The following is a 27,601-nucleotide window of genomic DNA, read 5'->3' on the forward strand; positions in this document are numbered from 1 at the left end:
GAAGAAATGGAGTAGCCTTCATAATTAATAATAAAGTGGCTAAAGCAGTGCTTGGATACAATCCAAAAAATGACAGAATGATCTCAATTCGAATTCAGGGTAAGCCATTTAACATCACAGTGATCCAAATATACGCCCCAACCACAGATGCTGAAGAAGCAGAAGTAGATCAGTTCTATGAGGATCTGCAGCACCTACTGAATAGTACGCCAAAAAAAGATGTTATTTTCATTACAGGAGACTGGAATGCTAAGGCGGGTAGTCAAACGACACCTGGAATTACAGGCAAGCATGGTCTGGGAGAACAAGATGAAGCAGGACATAGGCTGATAGAATTTTGCCAAGACAACTCACTGTGCATAACAAACACTCTCTTCCAACAGCCTAAGAGACGACTTTATACATGGACTTCACCAGATGGTCGACACCGAAATCAGATTGACTACATCCTTTGTAGCCAAAGGTGGAGGACATCTATGCAGTTGGTAAAAACAAGACCTGGAGCTGATTGTAGTTCAGATCATGAACTTCTTATTGCACAATTTAAAATCAGACTAAAGAGAATAGGGAAGACCCACAGATCAGTTAGATATGAGCTCACTAATATTCCTAATGCATATGCAGTGGAGGTGAAGAATAGATTTAAGGGACTAGATTTAGTAGATAGGGTCCCAGAAGAACTATGGACAGAAGTTTGCAACATTGTTCAGGAGGCGGCAACAAAAAACATCCCAAAGAAGAAGAAAACCAAGAAGGCAAGATGGCTGTCTGCTGAGACACTGAAAGCAGCCCAAGAAAGAAGGAAAGCAAAAGGCAACAGTGATAGGGGGAGATATGCCCAATTAAATGCAAAATTCCAGAGGTTAGCCAGAAGAGATAAGGAATTATTTTTAAACAAGCAATGCGCAGAAGTGGAAGAAGATAATAGAATAGGAAGGACAAGAGACCTCTTCCAGAAAATTAGAAACATCGGAGGTAAATTCCAGGCAAAAATGGCTTTGATCAAAAACAAAGATGGCAAGGACCGAACAGAAGCAGAAGAGATCAAGAAAAGGTGGCAAGAATATACGGAAGATCTGTATAGGAAGGATAATATCGGGGATAGATTTGAGGGTGTGGTCAGTGAGCTAGAGCCAGACATCCTGAAGAGTGAGGTTGAATGGGCCTTAAGAAGCATTGCTAATAACAAGGCAGCAGGAGATGACAGTATCCCAGCTGAACTGTTTAAAATCCTGCAAGATGATGCTGTCAAGGTGATGCATGCCATATGCCAGCAAATTTGGAAAACACAAGAATGGCCAACAGATTGGAAAAAATCAACTTATATCCCCATACCAAAAAAGAGAAGCACCAAAGAATGTTCAGACTATCGAACAGTGGCACTTCTTTCACATGCCAGTAAGGTAATGCTCAAGATCTTGCAAGGTAGACTCCAGCAATTCATGGAATGAGAATTGCCAGATGTACAAGCTGGGTTTAGAAAAGGCAGAGGAACTAGAGACCAAATTGCCAATATCCGCTGGATAATGGAGAAAGCCAGGGAGTTTCAGAAAAACATCTATTTCTGTTTTATTGACTATTCTAAAGCCTTTGACTGTGTGGATCATAACAAACTGTGGCAAGTTCTTGGTGGTATGGGGATACCAAGTCATCTTTTCTGCCTCCTGAAGAATCTGTATAACGACCAAGTAGCAACGGTAAGAACAGACCACGGAACCACGGACTGGTTTAAGATTGGGAAAGGAGTACGGCAGGGTTGTATACTCTCACCCTACCTATTCCACCTGTACGCAGAACACATCATGCGACGTGCTGGGCTTGATGAAGCCAAGGCTGGAGTTAAAATCGCTGGAAGAAACATTAACAATCTCCGATATGCAGATGATACCACTTTGATGGCTGAAAGCAAGGAGGAGCTGAGGAACCTCATGATGAAGGTGAAAGAAGAAAGTGCAAAAGCTGGGTTGCAGTTAAACCTCAAAAAAACCAAGATTATGGCAACCAGCTTGATTGATAACTGGCAAATAGAAGGAGAAAACGTGGAGGCAGTGACAGACTTTGTCTTCTTAGGCGCAAAGATTACTGCAGATGCTGACTGCAGCCAGAAAATCAGAAGACGTTTACTTCTTGGGAGGACAGCAATGACAAATCTTGATAGTTAAGAGCAGAGACATAACACTGACAACAAAGGTCTGCATAGTTAAAGCAATGGTATTCCCCGTAGTAACCTATGGCTGCGAGAGCTGGACCATAAGGAAGGCTGAGCGAAGGAAAATAGATGCTTTTGAACTGTGGTGCTGGAGGAAAATTCTGAGAGTGCCTTGGACTGCAAGAAGATCAAACCAGTCCATACTCTAGGAAATAAAGCCAGACTGCTCACTTGAGGGAATGATATTAAAGGCAAAACTGAAGTACTTTGGCCACATCATGAGAAGACAGGACACCCTGGAGAAGATGCTGATGCTAGGGAAAGTGGAAGGCAAAAGGAAGAGGGGCCGACCAAGGGCAAGATGGATGGATGATATTCTGGAGGTGACGGACTCGACCTTGGGGGAGCTGGGGGTGGCAACGGCTGACAGGAAGCTCTGGTGTGGGCTGGTCCATGAAGTCACGAAGAGTTTGAAGCGACTGACCGAATAAACAACACAGGAGGTTGACTATTCCCTCCAAAAAATGGCCAAGTTTTTCTCACTGACATGACAAATATTTCTGGACTATACTACCTCAGACTGTACATGGGGGCTCACATGGTGGTTCTCCATACAAAATAACAACAATAATAGCCCTGCACACCTTCTCGCTGACATGCTAGTCAATTGTATGCAGGGATTTTTTTTTGTATGGAGGAATGTTCATACATATGAGCCTCACACCCAACAGTCTGAAGTGGTACAGCACATATGCAGTTTAAGACTGCACTTTTATACTCACTTATCTGAGAGTAAGTCCCACTGAAGTCCACGGGGCTTACTTTTTAGTAGGTTGTTAACCATCTAAGTGAAACTAGGCCAGTAATATCATCTAATTATCTATACATCCATTTATCCTCTCTTACCTCTTTTCTCCCACTATTCTTCTGATTTGTAAGCGTCTTGGGCAGAACCTCTTTTTTCTTTGTTTGGCCTATGCTGTGAAGTACCATGGACTTTGATGGAGCTATGTAAATAATGATAATCTGTACCAGCTGTGCAGCTTTCTGACTGCTAAGAATTGTCAGAGTGGCCCATTACAGCTGATAACTCTTGCCACTGATCACAACCCTCAGTTCAGGAGAGAATGTATCTAAGGTATCAGGGCATTCAGGAATATAACATTTTTAGAGCAGTAGTGTAACTTTACTGCATTTAATCCAAGTGTACCTGTTCCTAGCCAGAATTATGTTCCCCACAAACAGAGCCTGAGCTCTGGGCTGGAGGGGGTAGGGATGGTGCTACAAGTTTGAAAAAGACGCCTGGTGTGCTGACTGGGCATTTCTTTGTGACATCACAGCTGCTGACCAATCTCCGGATGCAGGTTTGAACTTTTTTAAAGTTCCTTTTAAAAAATAAGGCAATGCATGAATGGGTAAATGCATGAACATTCTTTTACCAGTTTAAACGATGTGGACATCTGAAGCATGGAGGGAGGGGCAAGATTGAAAGCTGAGCCAGGATTTGATTCACTCGTGTGCTATTTCAGCTGTGAAACCATCAAGAACTGGAATCACCCTGCAGTTGAGGGGCTACTCTGTGCACCCAGGTTTTATATGACAGCGGTCTTCACTCTTAGCTTCCTTCTCCTGAGCACCAACTGCCTTTTTTTCCTCCCAACTCCTGAGCTCCTGTTGAGCCTGGTAAATCTATCAGTCCTCCGTGATCACCCTTCCCAGCATACACCTACACTACAAGTGATTTCTGTTACAAGTAGCTGCTGGTTCCTGGCGTGGTCTCTCACTGCCTCTTTGTCTAGTTGTTCTATCTCTTTGGTTTTTCTGCCCCCCTAAAGCACTGCAGTCTTGACCTTGGCTGGGCACAATGCCCTCACTTTCAGTGGCTGAGGAGAGAAAAAGGTAACGTTTCAGTGCACTTTTCGTTTAGTTTTCATGTACTGATCAGAAGAACTTCCCATGCAGACAAACTCTTACATTATGAGCTTTTCTACATGAGGTCGTTCATCGGCTGTTAATCCTCTGTATCCAGTTTCAGTTTCATTGCAGAATTGCGATCCAGGTACTAGAAGAGGAGCATTTCCTTTCCTGCTTTTTTACTACATAACCTCTAGGTGGCACTGTGCATAGCAGAATAGCGCAAATACATAGAGGAAACTGTGCTTTCACTTTTACAATTAAATGTCACATTTTCCCTGCTCTAAAAAAACTCCCTGAAAGTGCTGGTTAGACCCAGAAGTGAAACTGGAGGGTCACATCGTTGTCTGAAGAACCCATAAACAACCATGAGTAGGGAATGATGAGCCTCGTGTAGAAAAGCCCTATATCCCTGCCTAGAAAAACCTCCATTCTACCGGCCTCAACTGATCAATAGTTTCCTGCTTTCTCAAATGCCCATTCAATCTTCCTTGCTATCTCCCTTGCTGCATGGAACTCCCTCCTTTGACATGTATGTGGTGCCACCTAGAAACACTGAGGTGGAAGGGATCTCAAAAGGTCATCTAGTCCAGCCTCTGGCTGATGCAGGAAATCCACTGGCTAGAATCCAACATTCTCTCTTCCTTCTTTCAAACCTCACCTTTTCTGCATGGCCTTTGGCTTTATCCTTTTAAATCCCATTCCCAGATGTAACCGAGTATGTGTTATGACATTTGCTCACACTTCCCTTTCTTCACCCTCCTCTCTCTTCCAACATGCTTTCCTTATTGCCTGTTTTACATGGCAAGCTTCTTGGCAGCAGGCACTTGCCTACGTTGCCTATGTAACTCTGTAAGGTGCCACATCCATGAATGGGGCAATGGTAATAATGAACATCATAACACCTACATAGGAAATCAGTACTAAAGACAGGCTTGAATCATTGCTGGGTGGAACTGCGTCTGTCCCCCACCCCACCCCCAGCCAGTCAGTACCTTATTCTTACTGCTCTCGCAGCACTGCAGGCTAGCCAAGATCTGGCTCTCGATGGCCTGGACCCAGGAGTCCCTCTCCTCGAAGCTGCTGGCCTCAAAGTGCCAGGTCTGCCCTGTGCTGGAGACGATGATGAACTCAAAGTTCTCCTCCTCTGTGGATGCGAAAGAGCAGGCTCAGGTGGGACCCACAGCTGAGCTGGAGTCATCCTCTGCTATAGGACCTATCACTTCCAACTAATACTGGGGGTGTTTTCCCTCCCTGTGCTCATGTGGGGAGGGGGGTGTTTGACAAGTCAGAGGGTGGGTGGGTAGGATGCCCATTTGCCCAACAACTACCCCATGGTGCGGGGAGTGGTAGGGAGAGGGAACGACAGCTTGTGCTAGCTGACAGCTTTGCCTCCTAAACTGACCCCAAGAGGGTTTCAGGGTTACCACCGTTCTTGGGACAGCAGTCCCGCTGTTCCAATTATTCAGAGATATGCCACTACAAAATGTATTTGTGACTCCAAAATTATTTGCGGAGCGCTTTTAATTTGCAGAGCACTGTACAGCCTCTCCTAGTCTTTCACTGTGTTTGCTTGCTCTCACACAACAGTGCTGTAAGATAAGTGGCTCGTTCGCATGTTAAAGATGGGGAGTGGAGGCTGAGATGTGTGTGAAACGATGACACACCCAAGGCCACGCCGTGGGTCCGTGGCAGAGATGGAGCTTGAACTCAGGTCTCCCCAGTCCCAGGCTTGCTTTGGCAGTGGTCAGAACGTTTGGCTGCTTGAGAACCGGCCAAGACGGCAGTCCTAGGAAGCAGAAGAATGTGCCTCGGGACGGCCGATCCTAGACGCCTGTCTGGTCAAGCTGGCATGGTTTCCAATTCCCTCATCTGCTGAATGCTTTGACAGGAGTAAGAAGGATGTGGGTGGGGGAGAGGAAAGAGCAGCTTCTGCAGGCAGCATCTGGCTCTGGGGCCTGATCAGGCAAGCAGAAATGTTTGCCTTCCTTTCCCAGTAGTTTGGTGGGAGATTTGGGGGAGGGGGGAACTTTGGGGCTTGAGTCCTGAAATACCAGAACCCATTGGCAGAAAGTGATTTGGGCATCCCAAATGCTGAAGCCCACTACTGATTCCCTCCCTGAGAGCTGGAAGTGGTATCCACAGGGCCATTGTGTTCTGTGGTGTTGTACACACTCCTCACTTTTTGCCCCACTGTTATCTTTGCTTTGCAGTGTTTTTGGTAGCGCTTGAAGACTGGTTTGACCAGAGATGACAGTGGGATGGAAGTCGTGAGTGCGTCCAACTCCATGCAAAACTGTGCCAGTGTAGAGTATTGGTTAGTGTCAGACTAGGAGCCGGGAGACCCAGGTTCAAATCCTTACTAGATCATAAAGCTCAATAGGTGACCTTGAGCCAGATATTCTGGGTTGTGGAGGATAAAATGGGGTGGTGGTGGTAGAAGAACCCTGTACTCTGCCCTGAGCTTGTTGGAGGAAGGGTGGAATAAAAATATAATAAATAAATAATAATGCATCTTTTGGGTAGGATCCAGGAATCTTATTCCACATGCTGAAGGATAACTGCTGGCAGAACAGGATTCCATGTCCCCTCCTCCCTGCTGCAGCCACTCCCTGCACACTCTCCAAATCTCCTCTGGAGAGTCCCCCAACCCTCCAGAGAAGGGCACATGGGGGTTTCGGGGATGGGAGGAGAGGACGCAGAAGTGTCCTCTGCCAGCGAAATCCTTCTGTGTACAGAACAAGGTTCCTGGATCCAACCCTTTATCACCTTTTCAGAGCTTTCAAGTGAAGACCCAAAGGTAACATTCAGATAGTAACTTTATTAAGACCAGCTAAAAGTAAACAAAGAAACAAGCAAAATTTTGAGCAGGGATGGACAAATCTGTCAATTTTGGTTTCTTTCAATTCCTTATTTTTCTAATCTTAAATTTGTTTCATCTGTTTCCACATCAATTTGCAATTTTTTTTACAAGAAGGTCTTTGTGAAAATGTGTGTGCAGTTTCATGTGCATTTTGCCTAATATACCCATTGTTTGAAAAGCAATTTTCTCTAATGTAATGCATTTTTGTATGCTATTTTCACTAATATACTCATTTTTGTGCACACCTTCCCCTAATACTCACACTTTCGAATGAGTTGTTTTTGACCGGAGAACTTCATTGCAAAATCTGGAGAAGCGCATGCAGAAGAGGGGAACTGCATGTCAGTTTGCATATTGGCTCATGTAACTGTTAAAATGCAAACCGAACAAACTCCCCCCCGCCCCATTCCTACTTTTGAGTTTATCAAAACTCTTCATCGGGCTGTATGGAGCAATGTCATACATATAGGCAGAGGTTTTCAAACTCTCCCCCTTCTGCATTGACTTGTCTGCTGAGCATCCTGTGAATTGCAGGGGATTCTGGGGGCATGTATTCTAGGGTACACAATCAGTATGTGTGAAGTGCAGGCCTGCTGGGTCTCACCATCGACCTGCACATACTGAGAGTACACTAGAACAGAACACACCCCCAAATCCCTATGGCTGCACGTTGCAAGAGAAGATGGTCGTGGCAGGCAAGCTGTCTTTTTTCAAGAGAATTTCTATGCCACCCTTCAGTCAAACTCTCAGGGCTTCTTTGTCATATCGATTTTCCCACTGAGGAACTGATAAGTTTCTGAGGAATCTCAGAGTTCTCTAGAACACAGTTTGAGAAGTGCCCATATAAAGGAATTCTGTGAGTTTAGCCATCTTTGTGTGCCCCGTGTGAGGAGGGAGGGACATTTAATACTCCCTGGCTGGCTGGACGAGTGTTAAGAAAGGACAGAATATGAAGGGGAAGCCTTTTGGGGACAGACATCTATGCAGGCCGCACATCACGACGTAAGCACAACCGCATGCAACGGGCGCCACGGCACAAAAAGAGCCAGTGCCTGGCACCGCCGCTCATTACCTGTTTTATAAATATTTCTTAAACTACCAAAGGTTTTTAATTTCCACATTTTACGCTTGGCTGCGGAGGGTCCGGAGGGGAAGCAGGAAGCGAGAGGCAGAGAAAGAGAAGGGAGGAAGAGAAGAAAGGGGAGAAAGTTCAGAGGAGGAAAAAAAATAATAAAAAAAGCAGAGGCTATCAGAACCCACAGACCCAAGGAACAGGGTGGCAGTGGAGGTAGTGGAGGCATGAAGCGCTGCAAGGGGGCAGTGAGGGAGAAAGCTGTGAGAGCCAGGGCAACCCCTTACTGGGCAAGGGGGCATACAGGGAAGCTGCATTCAGAGTGGAAATGAAAGGTTTTTGCAACAGCTGCCTAGTGCAGACAGAGCTGAAAGAAAGGGGCGGGGAGTGGGCAGCCCACCTAGACTTAGCACAGCCCCTTCTGGACTCAGAACGGGAGGTCATTACCTTCTGTGGATCCCACTGGTGTCGGCATGGCCTCCCCATAGCCGAGAGTGGTACCACCCTCACAGCATCGCCCACCTTGCCCACTGCTGTGCTATTTCCCTTGCCCTGACTGTGTCTTGGTGAGGTCAGGCAGGCCAAGGACAGACAGGGGTGCAGAAGCTCTTTCAGCCTGAGGACTGAATTACATTTTGAGAAGCTTTTGGGGGGCCCATTCCAGCAGTGGGTGGGGCTGAAGGCAAAAGGGCCAAAATACCAGTGTATTGTAGCTTAAAGCCCTTGCTGCCAGCTGCTAAGCCTTAGGAGAGGCATGTCGACCTTTTAGAATCGGGGGAAACTGCACAAGCGCAGGAAAACTACCAAACAATTGGTTGTTGGGGGAAAGGGGGTGGGGTCACTGGGGAACCCCTGGAGGGCCAGATTTGGCTCCCAAGCCAGAGGTGCTGCACCCCTGTTCTTGGTCAAGTGAGGTCTCTTCCCAGGGTCCTGCCCCCCTGCGGGTGCTTTCACAAGTTGCCCGTTTGTCTTTCATGCATTATTATTTCTTTTAACTCTTTAAGTCTGGTTGCTAAATGTGACACGGGGGAACTGCCAGAGGCAACCCTACCTCACAGACCAAGGTGAAGCTAGGAGGGTAGGCACCAAGTGCCATTATGGGCAGCAGAATGGGAAGAATCCATGGAGCGTACAATCCATGGAAGAGGGCTGCGCTAGGTCAAGCCCCGCTGAAATCAGTGGTTGCACAACTCGTTCCTTTTATCGAGGCTTGCACAGGAAAACGTCTCCATGGATTATGCCCCATGTTAATTAGTGGTGGGAGGCCCTGTTTGGACTTTTCACCTCAGGCACCACCACTGTCTTGGGCCATTCCTACTAAGAGCCACTTTTAATTTGAATAACAGCCCCAGTTCATATGTCCTCTCCATATACCCAAGCAGCATCTAGTGCAGGAGTAGGGAACCTGTGGCCCTCCAGATGCTGGTGAATTCCAATTCCCATCAGTCCCAGCCAGCATGTTTAATGGTCAGGGATTATGGGAGTTGTAGTCCAATAACATCTGGAGGGTCGCAGTTTCCCCATCTCTGATCAAATATGACCCACTAGGTCATGCAGATGCACCTGATCTCCCCCACCTTCATTTGTGGGTCCAGAAGCACATGACCTGGGCATTCATAGGGAGTGCCTGGAGGTTTATGATAGATATTGTCTGCATGGTGGAAGGGAGTCGCCACTCTCTGATGAGAAGACAACGTCACCCCAGAAAATATATGAACTGGGGTACAGACCCTAAGAATGTGGCAGTTTATTTCCAGTGATGGAGTGGACCTGTTTTTTCCCCTGCTCTTACAAATACATGCTGTCTTAAAAGTTCATGGCATCAATTGCAAACCTGCCTTCATTGCCACTGATAACCACAGCTTTTCCTACACTAGAAAATGGTGGGAGTGGTATTTCTAAGACCATGAAAACATTAATACCCACATATGTAATCTGGGCCAGTATGATGTCACTGTGATGCCATTTTTAAAAAGCAACCCAAGTTCTCTACATATACTGCTGTAGGTCTTTCCCACAATCTGGAAGGGCAAACAACAGAGTTCTCAGAGTGCCAGGAGCCCAGTATTCAGTCTCCGAAAAAGGACTGACCTCACCATTAACAAGCACTACAGCTGACAACTGGCTCTTACCTTCCGCCTGCCCCGCTGACCCCTCAGTCTTTGAAGGTGTCGTGAGCTTCTTCCGTCTGTGCTTCTTTCTGTCAATCATAGGGGATGGAGGCGGGTCTTTGCCACTGCTGCCAGGACTGGATAGCCCTTCTGCAGCCATGGCCACCTCTGCAGAAACAGGCAGGAGAAAGCAATCACGTGGCTGGCAGCTAGCCCTTTCTCCATGGGTCACGGGGCCTAGCCTTTCCCAGCATCCTCTCTGTTCCTTGGGGGCTTCTGGACCCACACTGAACTTACCAGCCTTGGAAGAGGACACAGAGCGCTGCAGACGCTCCGGTTTGCCTAACAGCTTGAGCACTGGGTCAGTTGGGGGATTCAGCAGACCTGGACTGGGACAAGCTGTGAAGAAAAAGGAATGGACTTAGGAAGCTGCTTTAGTCAGAACACTGGTACATCTGGCCAGGTGTTGTCGTCTACTTTGGCTGCCTACAGTACTTTCAAGTCTTAATCAGAGTTTTTCCCCAGACAACTTAGCTGAGGTCTTTTTCAATGGAGCAGCTGGGTATTTATTTTTATTCTGAACCAATGGAAAACCAGAGAGTGTGTAGGGTTAGGGTGGCCATGTGTCCTACTTTATAGAGGACATTCCTCTGTTTTGGAGAGCTGGGAGTAGGCAGTCTTCTATTTGAAGGTGTCTTCTATTTGAAAGGCTGTGTCCGGTCCAAGTACAATTTCAAAATAAAGAACCTGAAAGGGAGAGCAGGGAGGGGCCTTGAAGTTGCCCATTAGCAGGCAGCACCTGGACAGCAGACTGAGCGGCCACCACACAGGTTGTCTGTTCACAGTCTTCTTCACACTATGGGGAGATGTATTTCTATTTAAATTATAGCCATCATGTCTAAATTCGCACCTATAAATATAAATGTGCACGTGCAAATGTTATGCAGATTGGTGTCCTCTTTTTTCTGATGCAATTCCTCTTTTTTTGGCAATGCCTAAGTGGCCACCCTATGTAGGGCTCAAAAGTGTTGGGGGGATAGGGAGATGAAACCACCTCCTAGCTTGCCCTTTTCTTTTCTTTTCATTTATTTTTTCTTTTTGTTGTTGCTGTTGCTGCCGCCACCACCTCTTTTCCAGTGGCAATGGCAGCACCCTTCCCATTGGCCAACAGCTGGCAGCCACCTTCCTCTCCCCCAGAAGCCTCCTTAATACAAGGAGGATTCTGGGAGTGGAAACTGGTGGCCGCCAGGCTGCAGCTCTAAGAAGCACCACCTCCACTACTGGCGTGCATTTAGGCTTAGTTTCCACAAACAAGGGAAATTCTAGGAGCTATTGAACGGTAAGACCTCCTCTGGGGGTCACTGTTGGATCATATCATGCAGAATTTCCACACTGACTACAGCTAAAGAGAACACGCAGCTCTCCAGGTTTGTGAATTAAACTTGAACATTTATTCTCTTTAGCAGATGCTCCAGTTCAACTTGGCACCACTAGGAGTCTCTGCACAAAATTTGGTTTTATGTAATAAATTAAGCGATTTACCTCAAGCTGAAATTTATCAAATTAATCCAATTTATTTTACTTTGATTATAGCTTTGTCTTCTGAAGGAGAAGGTGCGCAGTAGTACCTGTGGGCCAGGAAATCCAAATATGTTGTGGAATTCATTAGTTGTAATTGCGTGAGAGAACAAAGCTGTCAAGAGGTGCCTGTCTTTGGTGCTGATATTCCTTCTGGCAGCAGGCCTGCCCAATTTCAGTGGTGCAGCTGGGACTGGAGTCCAAAATGGGGCATACCAGGGGGCGTTCTGGGGCAGGGAAGGTAGAAATGCCGGTATGTCACATCCTATGTGGTGTCCAGCAGCTGCCTCCCCTGCCACGCCTTCCCGCAGCTAGACAGCCAAAATCGGCTGTCTAGCCACAAATGTAGGGCGGCTGAAGCGCGGAGGGGACAATCCCCTCTGTGCTTCTCCCTGCCCCGCATTGTTTAGGCGGTCACCTCTGAGTTTGGAGGCAGACGCCTATTCCCATAGGATTGCACCCTAAAATTACCTAGCCGCACCACTGCCCAATTTGTGACCCACCAGCCACATGTAGTGACCAGTCAGGGGCTCAATAAAGCAGCCTTGTATATAGTTACTTGCTTGGTCACCTGTGGTAAAAACTGAGTCCAGTGAACAAAGCAGGGAAGCTTTTCCCAAGTCAGTAGTTTTTGTCTTTTAGGTACAAATGCCAAAGGTATTTGCAGCTGAGCTGGGGAGAGGAGATGTCTGGGGGACAGTAGTGAGATGTTACTTGCAAGGCTGTTATAAAGCTCCTGTTTGTGCTGCCTGCCTTGGACTGCAGAATTTAGGGAAGGGGTGTCAAGAACCTGGCAGGCCACCATGTGCTGCTGGGTCACAAGCGGGGTGGGCCTGTGGGATGGATGTCTACACCCTATGGTGGAAACAGGTGAACAGCTTCAATGTAAAGTTCAGCCTATAATACAGGGGTGCAGAACCTCTTTCAGCCCAAGGGTTGAATTCCATTTTGGAATTCTGGGGGCCACATTCCAGTGGTGGGTGGGGCCAAAGGCAAAAGGGGCAGGGCCAAAATACCAGCATATTTTAGCTTAAAGCTCTTTCTGTCAGTCACTAAGGCTTAGGAGAGGCATTTCAACCTTTTAGAAGGGGGTGGGGAGAAACTGCACAAAAGTCAGGAAAGTGCCAAATGGTTGGTGGCTGGGGGAAAGGGGGTGAGGCCAGGTGAAGGGATGTAGCCCTCTGGGGGATCTCAGTGGGCTGGACTGGGACCCCAGGAGGCCTGGATTTGGCCCCTGGGCTTGAGGTTCTGCACCCCTGCTATAATATAGCAAGTCTGGAGACTTGCCTGCCTCAGGCAGCAAATTGTGTTGCAGTTGAAAGAGCGAATTGTGTGCACTGAAGAGGAAGTCACCGTTAGCCACAGGGATTTCCATTCCCTTTGAAAGATACCAGCATTTCTGGATGATATTGTCTATATTCATCCATCATAATTGGGTCACAAGTGGAAGTTAATTTTGATGCGTTTCTTCTGAATAAGGATAATTCAAAACAGACCCATGGATCAGCCTTCCATTGGGTTTGATGGTAACATCAGGAGATACTGCCTGCATTCATGAGCTTTTGAGTACCCAGGCATCATGCTTTCCTTTCCTTTCCTCAGTATTATGGTTTGAGATCACAGTGCAATCCTATACATGTCTACTCAGAAGTAAGCCCCACTGAGTTCAATGGGATTTACTCATAGGTAAATGTGTTACTAGGATTGCAACCCAAGTCTTTTATGTAGCACATGTTTCATATATTTGCTTATATGGAGTTATCTGGTACTTACGCTTTTTCATTTATGTCTTTGATTATTATGCATTAATAAATTCCATTGTAAATTCAGTGTCTGATTTTTATTTCCTGCCCCAGTTCATTCCCTTTTTCAGGAGGGTTGACTTTGTGTTAGATTTCTATTTCTGTATCAGTAGAATGTATCTGAAGACTACTTCAACGTTCCTGCATGGAAAGCTTTTAAGAAGCAGTGCAATATTTGCACATAACTGTCATACCATTTCACGGTGCGTGCATATGGTATAGGTAAACTGACTAATCATGGCTTCCTAGCATGTGTACATGCAGTGAAAGAGATGCATATTCAACCATCACACATGACACATGGGCTCTGTCTCTCCCACCCCCAATACGGAAGTGCTTTCCGTATACGAAATGCATCATGTTTGAAGCAGCCTGTAGTGTAGAAACACCGTCTGTTGTTTTTTGTAAATTCTTTCTGTTACACCCTTCTAGGCTGTTACTAATTAAGGTTAAACAAAAGTGCGACCACGTCCACATCGTAGTGCAAAGCGGGGGGGGGGGGAGAGTGTAAGTGCCCTCCCCCCTTGCCTCTCCTGACTGACTGTAGTTTCACAGAGAAATGCAAATGAAGGAAACACAACATATCAGAGTGTGAACTAATAAACGGTAATGATACACACACACATATACCGTGCAGTATTCTTTCTTTGGCATATCTGCAAGTGCCTTAGGTCTGATTGCCACCATGGTATGGCTGATGCCAAAGAAACCCCCCTTCAGCATGGCAGGGCCTCAGGCTCTGGCATTCTGCCTGCCATGTTGTCTGGGAGGATCATGTGACCAGCCTCCATGGCAGTATCAGTGGTACCCAGGGAGGCATAGTGCAGGGATGGCCAGAAAGCAGATCTCCAGATGTTCTGGACGTCAATTCCCAGCATGACCATTGGCCATGCTGACAGGGGCTCCTGGGAGTTGAAGTCAAAAACATCTGGAGATCTGCCTTCTGCCCACTCTGCACTACACCATGCTGAGTCTCACGTGGCGAGTTCTCCCACCAGGGCTTCTTTGAGAGTTATCAAAGGTTGCTGTGGTTAGTGCAAATGGGAGTGAAAAGGGGATAGCATGTAGATCTCTGTGAAAAACACTTGCTGCAGCCTAGGGCAAATGTGAATGTGAAGCAGGGCACCCTCAAGGGTCAGGACAGTACTTAAAACCCTGGGTATCACCTTGCTAAGGGGGTGATATTGACCCCTTTCCCTCCCTTGCAACTGTCAAAAGCTGTCAAATCAGCCTACATACAGTCTCATCTTGTCAGTTACCTTGTATGTTTGACAGCTGAAACATGCAAGGCAGCAGACAAGGCAAGCCTTTATATTTTTGACAGCAACTGCGCAACTCCAAAAACCGGACAGTTAAAATAATAATAATAAAAAAAAATATGAAGACATTTGTGCCTTTTTCCGGCCCCATTTGAACAAATGTTGGGGACCCCAAAAATAATCTTAAAAGGGGTTGCCGAACGAGTGACAGCCCCTCCAAAGGGCCGCTTGGGCAATCTGCACACAATTTGACACTGACAGCTCAGGAAAAGGGGACCAGATCACCTACTTAGCAAACTGATCCTCAGGGTTTGAAGTACTGAACTGACACTTGGGGGTACCCTGCTTTCATTGCACACTTGCCTGAGTCTCAAACAAGTGCTTTTAACACAGATGTAGCCCCCACCCCCTTTTCCAGGCTCCTATTTGCAGTAACCAGGGCAGCACTTTCTGAGCGAAAGGGGGGGGGGACTGATAAATTCTTTGACAAGTAATGAATAGGGCTCTGCTGGACTAAATGAAGTAATGTGTGGAGAGGATGAAACTGCCAAAGATATTGACAAGAGGGAAATATGCCTCTGCAGGGCTACATAGTGGACAGACGGACCTGCTATCATACAAAATTGTGCAAGAGTGGCAATATTTTTTTTTTAAATTACAACATTTGCGCACATTTCAATACCCCCCCCCGCCTCCAATTACACAAATTACAACTTTTAATTCTCCCCCAGAAGCTAGGGGGAAATGCACAAAAATTTCCTGGAATTAAAAAAACCCCAATTCAATGCAGTCCGGCCCCACTTAGCAGGCCGGAAATGCTGCGGAAAACCGTTGGACTTAAACGGAATGGACTTCCCAGCATCACACTTCCCTATTCTATGGTCCGTGGGACACTCTTCCAGGGACCATAGGACTGCTGTCTTAGGGCATAATCCTATGCTTGTTTAGACAGAAAAAAGGCCTACAACTCGCAGCATTCCCCAGTTGTAGGCCTTTTTTCTGTCTAAACATGCATAGGATTGTGCCCTTAATCTACTAAACATTGCTCTTATAATGTGTTTTTTTTTTAACCTCACTATGCTGTTAATATTTGTATTTGAGAGATTTATTTTAAAATATTTGAAGAACCACAGATAGGTGTGCCAGCTGTTCTTATTTTTTTATAATAAACTCCATTCAATTCGTGTTCAAAGGTGTCTGATTCACATCTACACATTTACAGAAGAGGAAAAACATGAAGAAGATCTTATACTGAACTGAAAATAGTAAAGGACCAAAAAAGAGACAGAGAGTTGCTATTAAATTTGCTGTACCCATTGTTAAACATGCTAAACCTGATATTCTAAAAAGGACAAACAACTGGGGAGAAAGTTATTCCAAAATTTAGATTTCTAATGCTCGCTGACACCGTCTGATTTTGCGTGTGAGAAAAAAAAATCTATACTCAAGGAGGAAAAAAAATACAGTTCTCAATCAAAATCCTACTCCTACAAGACTGCTTTAAAGTTTTGTTGCTGTTTTTTAAATCTCAGGTACTCCGATCACAGTTCTCCCAGGCCACATCTGTTTCCCCGGACATTGGAACAAGTGACTCACTGGTGTCTCCAACGCTGCTCACATCTTTCACCAAGCCGTTGATGCTTGAAGAGGCGCCACAGGCTGAGATGGCTCTAGGTGGACGTTTGCCAGGCACCTTGACAGTGGTACGGAGCAGGTCCATTTCTTTGCCATGAGTGCTATGAATATAATCCTGGAGAGGCGTGGAGAACAGGTGGGGGGAAGCTTAGAATACGAGACACTACAGAAACGTAACTTTCTTACTCTAGCTTTCTTAATCTGGAATTAGTAGCATGTGCAGGCACTTTGCAGATAAAACTGACTGGATTAGGAGTGTTATTCCATGTGCTGTGGATACAGTTAGTGAGGGAAAGGCGGTCTGTGGCAAACCGGTTTTGTGAGATCAGTTCCAGCTTCTTCCTTCTGATGAAGTGGACAAGGTGCTTTCATCTGTAAGGCCAACCACCTGCTTACTTGATCCTTGCCCATCTTGGCTCATTATGGGCTGCAGAGAGAGATTGGGTGAGGGGATCAGGGCGGTGTGAACGCCTCCCTTGAGGAGGGAGTGATGCCATCAGCCCTCAAGGAGGCAGTGATAAGACCACTCTTAAAGAAGCCCTCCTTGGATCGCCCAGTCTCGAATCTGCCATTTCTGGGAGATCAGCCAGGACAGCTAGACTGGTGGGGATTTGGGAGAGGGCCTTCTCTGTGGTGGCCCCCACTCTGTGGAACTCCCTCCCTAGGGAACTCCGCCATGCCCCCTCTAATGAGCTTCCACTGCGCATTAAAAACATGGTTGTTCAGGCAGGCATTTGGGATGGGTTAGGGTATTTTTAGAAATATGGTGTTTTTACTGTAGAATTTTATTGTTTTAAACTGTTTTATTATACACTTTGTACATCGCCCAGAGTGGCTGGGTGACTGGCCAGATGGGCGATTCACAAATTTAATAAATAAATAAATGTGCACTTCTATCCTCTCAAACACAAAGAGGGTCTAGAAACGGCATTCATTTCCTACACATACATCAAAAAAATGTGGAGAGGTCTACCCTTTAACCACTTTGATTATGTGAATGGCAGGATGGTGGAAGGGTGCTTTCAGGCCAGAGTTTTATCCTGCCATCACCCTGCTTCAAACAAATTTTACTGGGGGGTCTAGACACTGTTGTCTGTCATTTGAGAGCCAGTGTGGTGTAGTGGCAAAAGTGTTGGACTAGGAGCTGGGAGATCTGGGTTCTAGTCCCCACTCGGCCATGGAAGCTCACTGGGTGACTTTGGGCCAGTCACACACTCTCATCCCAACCCACCTCACAGGGTTGTTGTTGTGAGGATAAAATGGAGAGGAGGAGGATAATGTAAGCCGCCTTGGGTTCCTTGCAAGAGGAAAAAAGGCGGGGTATAAATGCATTACATAAAATAAATAAATAAAATTTGTAACCCTCCTGAGTTTTCCCACTGCCTCTTCCATCTTTCTTCATATCAGAAAAAAATCTGTTAAGAAGGAAAAAAATGGAATAGCTACACAACTACACGCCTTTTGATTTGAGAGGGTTCTACCCGTAAAAAATGGTCTAAAAATCACTTAAAATAGGTAAAAATAAAAAGTGAAGTGTTAGGAGCACACTGTGTGGAAGCACCGTAAGTATGTTAGACAGAAGCTACTTTGCACTAATGATTATGATTCTTCCCATCTAGACATTCTAGACAATCACTGTCAGACTCTGGTTTCTCAGTGGGGATCCTGTCACACCTGAGAGTGTGTCTCATTTTATGTGTGTCTCCCATGTCTGCAGCTTAGATCACCAACAGTGCAATCTACGCAGAAGCATGCCCTGCTAAGTTCAATAGGAATTACTTCCAGGTAAGTGTGTATAGCTTTGCAGCCTGAATGAGGCCCTGTCAAGTTTTCTGCTCTTTATTCTTTTAATTAGTGTGTGTGTGTGTGTGGGGGGGGTTAATATACTGCTTTTATGCTTTTGGTACATTCCCCAGTGGTGTTGTTGCTGTTGTTTTAGTTGGAAAGGCAGCATGTTCATTTTATTTAAAAAAAAAATATTCCCCCACCCCACCGATGAGACATAAAAACCCAGGAGAGGAAGCACAAGTCACTTGAGCTTCCCCACTATTCTTCAGTTTAAGCGTACTTAAGTGCTTAAGGCTACAATCCTATACACACTTACCTGGGAGTAAGTATTATTGAACTCAATGGGACTTGCTTCCAAGTAGACAGGAACAGGACTGCACCGTATGTGTACTCAGACCTTGCAAAGGAGGAGGTTGTTGTACAAACTAGATGTAGTTGGCTCTACCTCTGGTGACCCGCTCTCTGGGCTCCTTCACACGGAGCTTTTATCCTGCAGTTGAGATTGCTCCTTCACGGACGTTTGTGGGCTCTTTACATGACACCGTGATCATTCAAGACGTCTCCTGCACTAAATGCCTTTTGTTCCGTTTTTAAATAGATCGCAGATAATGAGCTATCAAATTACCCTGTTGTGTTCCACTTCAGTTTCGTCCATGAAAAGAGGAAAAGCGGCAAGAAGAGGAGCGAGATCAATGAAAGATAATGGAAGACTCAGATATGGGGAGAAGGAGGGGGAAGGGGGTGGGGAGAAAGGAAGCACGAGAAACAGGGAGTCGTCGTGATTCTGCATTTAAAACGGAAGCAGAAAGCCCCGTTTTAAATGCAGGAGATTTTAGGCTGGTGTAGAGATGCCCGTTGCGATCCTGCATTTAAAACGGAAGCAGAAAGCTCCATTTTAAATGTAGGATTTTAGGCCGGTGTAGAGATGCCCTCTGCCCCACCAGCCACTGTGGGCACTCTACTGTTCACCTCGCCATTTATTCTGAAGGTCCAAAGCAGCTCTGGCCTTGGGCAATCCAGCCCCAATTCCCCAATTACATAATAGGGAATCCTAATGATGTATTGTTTCACACAGAGCTGTTGTGATGGTAACATACAAATTAAGATTGTGGAGTCCCTTGCCAATCTGTTATGGTAAATATAAATGATAAGCAGTAAGCAGCAGCCTTGACAGCATGGAACTGTATGGGAACCCGATAACAATGCCACGATGATCCATTTGCTACGTGACACTGGGAACGACCCAAGCACCAAATGGTTCTAGTACCCTCCCCCTCCTGGCAGAAAAGCAACAAGCCTCTGGATACAATTCGCCAGCTCTCAGCAGTTGCCGTACTTCCACACCCAAGGTGCTTCATCTAAAAATGACAATTTTGCCCCCAACCTAGACCATCCAGGGACATGTCATGTATTGTTCTGCTGATGGTGCACTTACATTGATGCTGGGGTGATAGAAGAGAAGCCCATTGCTGGACAGAGTCACATATTTTTTCTTCCACTCTTTGTTCAGAGAGTTGCCGCTTCGTTTCAGCAAGAAGCTCTAACAGGAGAGAAAAGTGGAGGGTTAGCTAGGGTGATGGGGCTTTTCATACTGAGCATGGCTGGCCCTACCATGAGGCAGAGTGAGGTAGCTGTCATGAAAAGGCAGCAAATTGGTAGTTATTTCATTTATTATTATTGTCTTTTTACTGCCCGGGAGTTGTGCATGTGGGATTTTCAGCCTTAGCGGCCGAAATAACTTGACTGGCCTTGGGTACTATGCACTTTGACTCTGGCAAGGGATGGGTGTGGGGGATATCACCCTTTGTTGCTCCACCTCAGGCAGCAAAATGTCTTGGGCCAACTCTGCACAGAAGATTAGGATGACTGACAAATAACTACCAGGCTGAACTTGGGTTCACCTGTTTGATTGGTATGGCTCGACCACTCCCAGTGTTGTCACCTCTGCTGTCCAGGCTCCGCTTCTCTGTGTCACTCCCTCTGCGATTCTACAAAGAGATGTAGAGACAATTCCAATGTAATACCTAACTATGGTTTGTCACAATGCCCCAACAAACCATGGTTTGCAAATGGCCACAAGGATCTGTAACCGTGGTTTGAAGATGGTTTGGAAAGCACTTTGGCCAAACTCTGGTTTGGCATTACATCTGAACCAACAAGCCATGGTTTGAGACATTGCTTCATCCTTGCTTTGGGATGCCATCTGGGGATTCTCAGGAAAGGTGCGGGAACAGGGGAACTGCACAAACCATGGCTTGCCTGTCCACCCAGAACACAAATCATGGTTCAGATTCTAAACCGCAGTCCGCACAAACCATGTTCTGGTGTTACATCTGAAACAACCTATAGAGAGACAAATAGGAAAGGGGCAGCACCTCAATCTAGTGATTTTCAAATTTCCTACCCTTTCACATTGTGTTTTTGTTTTGCTGAGGAATCCATGGAGGGTTCTCAAGAGAGTTTTAGGGCACAAACCAAAGAAAGATGCTACCCAGGCGAGTGCTGTACGAGGGAACTCTGCCTCTTTGTATAATGCCATGGTTCTCCACTCTTGACAAATACAGCCAACAGCAGGTATCTAGCCAGACTCCCCAACAGTTGTTGTGGTTAATTTTCTTGCCCTCTAATACACCCGCTGGCTTTCTCTCCTCCCTTTCCAGTGCTGGTGGAATCCTGTGGAACTCACAGCGAAAAGGCTGGTCCGGCGTTTGGTCCCACGGTGCAGGGAGCTTGGTGTGCCAATTACAGCCGAGGTCTCACCGCGCAGCTCCCGATGGCTGATGTTGGGTGTGGAAGGCAGCGATGAAGAGTAGTCGCTTGTGTGGCCTCCGTTACTTGCCTAGAAAAGAGTCCAGGGAGACTTAGGCCAACCCCTTACCCATTGGAAGGACACAGGTCTGAGACTGGATGAGGTGCTAAAACTGTTAATTACCTGGTGACATTCAGACTGCAGGTGGTTGTCTGGGGCTGGAGGTGGGGGGAGGGAAGAGGGGTTGTGTGTTTGAATGCACAACCCATGAGAAAAAAAAACACGACATATAAAAAACTAGAAATGTCAGGGAGAAGGCAAGACTAGAATCCTTCTCCTTGATTTCTAGTTTTCTGTGTGCAAGCAGCTATTTGTTTCTTTTGTTCTTTTAATATGGGGGAACATTAAATCATGCAATCTCACATCCACAGTCTGACATAGCAGAGTCCAGGAACAATTTTTCACCTTCTCTTCCGTTTGCAAGACCAACTCTCTATCGTTTTTTGACGGGCAGCACGATAGTGGGACACCAGGAACTCATCATGGGCCATGCAACAGTGTGATTCTTGGCTGGAACCTCCATTTTGGAGAAGAGGAGGAGGCAAGGGCCTCTGCAGTTATTAGCTGCCATAAGCAACAAATGAGCGGGGAAAGGCCCAATCTGTCTGAGGCACTTACAGCTATCCTCTAGGCAAGTGCAGAAGCTCTTAGTAGCCTGTGCTGGTACAAACCAACAATATCATTAGCTTGTGCTGGATTACTACCACTGCATAGCTTAGCCTGTTCCAGCAACGGCAGCCATTAAGGGCATGATCCTTTCCCCTCTCCTCTGTTTCCACCCAGTGGCAGCAGTGGGGAAATGCAGGGCACACAGCTGCACAGGCCACTGCCGCAGGAGTTTCTCCTACTTCCAGTTTGGCTCTTGAGATGAAAGATGGCACAGAATCACCCCATGTCAGCTCTTCACCCACTTTGCACCCCTTGCTGGTTCTGCTCTTCTTTATATCTGCCAGGAGCAGAAGTACTGGATGAAAGCCTGCAGGCAACTAGGCGGCAAAAACCAGATGTGCTTCGTTTATTCCAGCCTTCCCCAATTTGGCGCTCTCCAGATAGGCTGGACTACAGCTCCCATCATCCCCATAATCAGGTGGGGATAATGGGTGTTATAGTCCACACGCATCTGGAGGGCGCCAGGTTGGGGAAGGATGATTCATTCCAACACACAGGTTTGAGACTTTAAGTCATAGAATGCGAGGCATTTTGGTGCAAAATCCTAGAAACTTTCCCTAACACTTCTCCTCCATGCCCCATTGATGTCATTATGGTACCCAAGTTTAATTATGAGGGCCTGGCCCAGGACAATTAGCTGCCCCATATAACTGCACTGCGTGATTCAAGTCATTCACCACAAGGTTCCCTTTGGTTGATTGTTTAAAATAGGTTCTAAGATACATGTTGTCTGTGTGTGTGCTGTCTGTTGATACATTTTTATGTAAATGGATTTACATCTGTCTAATGTATTTTTAATGGTTTTTAATCTTTGTGAACCACCCAGAGAGCTTCGGCTATGGGGCGGTATAGAAATTATGATGATGATGATAATAATAATAGATCCCTTTCCAATGCCGCAGAGCATGCCACAGTGACTCCTCTCTCCCATTTATTTCATTATTGCTATACAGAGCAAACCCCTGAGCGGCTTGGGCTGGCACTGCTATTACACTCTGGGAAGAAATAGGCCAAGGCACACCCTCCCAATCCCCTGGTCCTTAAGCCTTGTTTTCCACTTTCTGTGGCAGAGCTTCATGGAGTTTTTTAAATCTCTGGGAAGAGAATGGAACACCTGAGCATCAAGCGTTCCCCTCCCATCCTTGCTGCCAAGGCCCCTGTGCCATTTACCCCCAAGCAAGAGGAAGCCCTGGTTCCTGTAACTGGGCCCGGACGCGGGGCTGTATTTGGGCAAGGCAGATGCCACCCACCGGTGTGGAGACTGCTGAGTGGCTGGGCGTGCTGGGCAGAGATTTGCAAGATGCCAGGAGCTGCTGCTGCTTCTTCATATTCACAATCTTCTGGGCAACTGAATTGCAGGAAGGAGAAAGCTACATATAAGTCATACCAATGCTCAGGTCCTCCAACTGCCCCACAAAGACACACTGGAGTTGGGCTGTAGCCAAGCTCATGGGGATACAATTACAGACTCAGTAACATCCAAGCCCCACAGACACTGCTTGAGTCCCACTTCACCCCCCACCCACACTCACTCACCCCTCCCACAAGGGCCAGGTCACACCCTGAACAAACTTCTGGGGTGGGGGCAGCTTCATATGCATATCCAGCAGCATGGGAGTCTCTTCCATGTGGTGTGATCCTATACTGCAGCCAAGTGTGTGTGAATAAGATGACCATGTGGGTGGGAGTGATCATGCGGGTCATTTCCACACCATGCTGGGTGGGTGCCAGTCAGGTGGGAAAGACCGAAATGATTAATCCTGCTTACATGTTCACACTATTCACACATGCTCCCCTGCAATGTGGGGTCACACCATGTGCAAGCCGCTCCTGCACAAAGGGGGCTCTTGGTCTGAATCAAGCAAATATTATAGGGTACTATCGGAGGCTCTTTAAAACAGCAGCCTCATAGTTCCTCCATTCCAGACGTGTTGAAAGCAAAAATACTCTGGCCACAACTACATTTCCCCTGCAGCCACAAAACGGCATGCAGGGCCAGTATCTGATCTACACAGTGCCCTGTCTCTGCTAAAGCCACTCCAATGTAGACAGAGCTGCTAGCCCCAACTCTGGATATGCAGGTGTGCGTCCCCTGGAAACATCAGAGGCCTGCCCATGCCCACCCTTTGCCTCCAGCCATTGGCTGGGTTCCCACAACACAACAAGCCAGAGTATGGGTTGAGTGTGGTCTGAGCGTGGGTTGTTGTGTTGCGTGAACCCAGCTGCACTAACAAACCATGGTCTGTTAACCATGATCAACCAACAGTTCACAACCCAGCAACCAACCTTGGGTTCGCGTCGCGGGTTGTGATTAACAAACCATGGTTTGTTAGCACAGCTGGGTTCACACAAGACAACAACCCACGATTCAACAACAACCCACGATTCAATGACAACCCATACTCAACCCACACTCTGGCTTGTTGTGTTGTGTGAACCAGCCATTGAGACCTCATTCAAGGGCCAGTTCTCCCAGTCGTGCTGGCATGTAGACTCTACACATAATGGGACATAGGAGCTGGCCTTGGCCACGCACACACTCCCACTGCTTGTTTCTTTTCTTAGTTGCTATTACACCCTTTCCATGTCCAGAACAGCTAACAGAATAAAGCAGCACACTGAAAACAATAAATATACAAGACACATAAAAGAATGGAACAGCTACTCATGGAACAAATTTAAGCTAATAAAAATGCCCTGAAGCAGCCGAACTTTATGTGCAATTGGTGCATACAGGCATAAATATTCCTGCACATCTACACTTACATGATCCATCATGTTTGCAGCAGACAGACTGCGCATGGAGGGTGCACATGCATGAAGATGCATGCGCATATGCGCCAGTCACATGTGGTCTTCTGCATCGCTGGAAAGGAGTACAGTGTGCAAACCAAGACATACTCTCTTGCCCTACCACATATAGAGCCTACATCCCGGGGAGAACTGTGTTTATTCACCATTAGACAGATGTTGAAATATGTTCTGCTTTGGCTCTCCGGGCAGTCAACTTGCCATAAAACACAGACCTGCCCGCTTCCCCCTTCAAAAACCCACTCTACAAAAGTACTCACCTTCATTGAAGACCCGGTCAACATTGAGTCCATAAGTGGCACACGTCTCATAGTAGAGGCAACGGCGCATTTCGGTGCACAGAGCCCGGGCTCGGGAATCCTCAATCACACGTGGGTTGCTGGCGCTGATTTTGTCTACAAGGAAGAAGGCAAAAGAGACCTCCCTCCACTTCTGAGCTGGACAGAAATCCATTGCCACCAACAAGAATTACTTCTGCGTAAGCATGCATCAGATTGGGCTGTGTCTATTACTGTTTTGCCTCCATGCCACATTCAGTTCAAAATACAAAAACAGATTCCTTTATTGCTCCGTTGGCTCATTCTCTAGCCCTTTCCAACATATGTAGCTGGGGGGGGGGGGCAGGACTACAGATCCAGAAACTGGCCTGATTTTTTTTATGGCTTTGCTTTGTCCAGAATTGGTGCATTTTGCTTCTCCATCAAGGCTATGTATATTCACAGTTACTGCTGGACTGTGTTTCAGCCTTTGCTGCTCCTCTGAGTGATCTCTTGGTTCCTGACCACAACAGCTGGCCTCTTTATTCTGCTCCAGCCTTTCGGATCAGCACCACAACCCAGCTCAACAGATGACCTTATCATAATAAACTTCTCTGCACTTAACTTTGCTTCGATGCCTCCTGCCCTGCTGGGTCAGCCTTATCACTGCCCAGAGCCTTGGATGGAATCCAGCAAAGGCTTACCTGGCAATACCACCCCTGCTTCAGTGTCCGGCACATGCTGGAGCACTGGGTCATTGCTAAGAGCCCACAGATGTCCTGAATACCAATGGCGTTCCCAGCTCAAAGTGAGGTCAATAGCCTGCTACAGAACAACCAGGAGGGTGTGTATTCCTGTCCGTCATCTGCACGAGCATAAATTGGTATTTTGCATTTCAAAAAATGCAAGTTTCTAGCCCTTATGGCAGTCTTCCCTAACCTGGTGACCTCCACATGTTTGGGACTTCAAATCCCATGAGACCCAGCCAGCATGGCCAATGGTTGTGGAATCCTGGGAGTTGGGGTTCAAAACATCTGTAGGACACCAGGTTGGGGGTGGCTGCCTTAGGGCTGTGAAAACAGGCTTGGGAGTATGCGGGCAATACCTGGTGGAAGCTCGGCAATGAAAGAAGGACTAAGTGGCATTTCCAGGGGTCAAAAAGGGACAGGGTCTCCATGCCAACCATTTTGAGATTATCCATGCCCCCAACCCCCCGCCAAAAACAGTGAGCGAGAGATCGAGGCAGAGCACCCTACAGCTCTCTGCCCAGATGACTCATACAAGCAAGCCAAGCAGCATGCCAAATTATTTTCTTAAAGGCACCTTTCAACTAACTGTTCAACAGTACAACTGAAGGGCCACTTTGCCATTTTCCATGCCAGTGCTACCCAATCTCTGGGGCTACCTGTCCGCTGTCCCCAACACCACAACATTTATATTCTGCATTAATCCCAAGAAACTCCTTGGATCCACACTCACCACCACTAATGGAGCTCAGAAGCCCACAATTCACCCATATAAGTGTGCATTGAAAGGATGCAAAAATCATCCACCCCTCTTGCTACCCAAACAGTACAAATAGGATTAAGAGCAGGCCTAGTGAATACGAAAGGGGGAAACAAAGGCATGTGGTGGCTTTTTTATGTCAGGGATGGGGTACGTGTGGCCCTCCAGATGTTGTTGGACTGCAACTCCCATCATCACTCACCATTGGCTATGCTGGCTAGGGCTGATGGGAGTTGCAGATGTTGCTGACAACATTTGGGGGCCACATGTTTCCCTGCTTTATTGGAAGGTTTTGCCCAGCTTTCTCCAGCCTACTCAGTGGGCTCCCAGTTGGCCTCAGGGCCCAAACGAGCACCCGTCTATCCATCCATCCATCTGAAGCTGCCCCTCAAGAGTAACTTCTCCGTAGGAAGGTTCCCTCTCCCACTCACCCTGAGTGCCCACAAGTGCAAGCGCCATGTCGGAGGCTGCACGGTAGTTCGTGAGGAGCCCGTAGTACTGCGTTAGCTCTTGGAAACTGGCCTCATTCTCCAGGCTGAAGACAAAGATGACAGCATCTGCCCAATTTGCAAACTGCAAGGGGGATGGAAAACAAGGGGGAGAGGCAGATCAACAAGGGGCAGCCTTTCAGCCAGTTAGCCTGCTTTGGTATCCGTTCAGGGTGGAACCCGGAGCATGAGGCGATGATGCTGTTCCAGGCACTTCCTATGTATATGAAACCCCAAGCACATTGACCACTGAAACCAAAGCACCTGAGAGCATCACACCAGGCCTGGCTTTTATTTCAGACTTGCCACAATTAGGTCTCCATAGTAACTGCTTATGGAGTCATAAAGCAGGGGGCACTGTCTAATTTTAAATAAAAGGGGTGTGCGGGTAAGGGGAGCGGAATCCTTCCCCTTCTTTCCTCTCTGTGCTCCATGGCCTGAGGCACTTTTCTCCCAGCCTGGCTCATTGATCAGAGCTGGGCCAAGATAGAATTCCTGGGGCAACAGACCGGGGGAGATAAAGTGGGCAAGGGTGCAACTCCCCTCACTCATCCACCCATTTTGAAGTAAAAACAGAGACACATCTACATTCCTTACATGAATGAGCCAGACAAGTGAATGACAGACAAGGCTGTGCCCATCGTATCTAGTTTGCCTACAGACTGGAAGGTTTCCCTTGCAATTAGAAGAGCTTGTTTTAAATGTGAGCAGAGAATGTGGTGGTCTTTTCACAGAACTTCCACTGGCCTCAAATGGGCTGTGGTTTCTAGATTCTGTAATCTATGAATGATGGAGTCTTTCCCAGACCATGAGCAAGCTGAGTAAAAGAACAGCTGTTTCACAGACAGACATGAGCCCAGTTCAGACACTTACTGAGCTGAAACGGCTCC

The 27,601-nt window shown here is 46.9% G+C and overlaps 1 protein-coding gene across 3 annotated transcripts in view; it reads right to left on the minus strand.

The window, feature by feature from the left end:
* AGAP2 (ArfGAP with GTPase domain, ankyrin repeat and PH domain 2) overlaps window positions 1-27,601 on the minus strand; it is a 152,846-nt gene that overhangs the window by 7,708 nt on the left and 117,537 nt on the right. For 2 of the 3 annotated variants that reach the window (XM_084836813.1, XM_084836811.1), the window contains exons 5-14: window positions 26,655-26,796; window positions 24,721-24,855; window positions 22,900-22,997; window positions 20,858-21,010; window positions 20,073-20,159; window positions 19,607-19,711; window positions 16,345-16,498; window positions 10,407-10,508; window positions 10,131-10,277; window positions 5,059-5,210 (exon numbers count right to left, since the gene is read on the minus strand). In XM_084836813.1, coding sequence (XP_084692939.1) covers window positions 5,059-5,210; window positions 10,131-10,277; window positions 10,407-10,508; window positions 16,345-16,498; window positions 19,607-19,711; window positions 20,073-20,159; window positions 20,858-21,010; window positions 22,900-22,997; window positions 24,721-24,855; window positions 26,655-26,796 — 1,275 coding nt within the window. Of the gene's footprint in view, window positions 1-3,897; window positions 4,033-5,058; window positions 5,211-10,130; window positions 10,278-10,406; window positions 10,509-16,344; window positions 16,499-19,606; window positions 19,712-20,072; window positions 20,160-20,857; window positions 21,011-22,899; window positions 22,998-24,720; window positions 24,856-26,654; window positions 26,797-27,601 lie in introns of those variants that run through there. The other variant, XM_084836812.1, reaches the window with a different exon arrangement.

Source organism: Heloderma suspectum, chromosome 2 (genome assembly GCF_057233095.1).
Source record: "Heloderma suspectum isolate Gila_16-S chromosome 2, 16-S_ref, whole genome shotgun sequence".
NCBI classification, from domain to species: Eukaryota; Metazoa; Chordata; class Lepidosauria; order Squamata; family Helodermatidae; genus Heloderma; species Heloderma suspectum.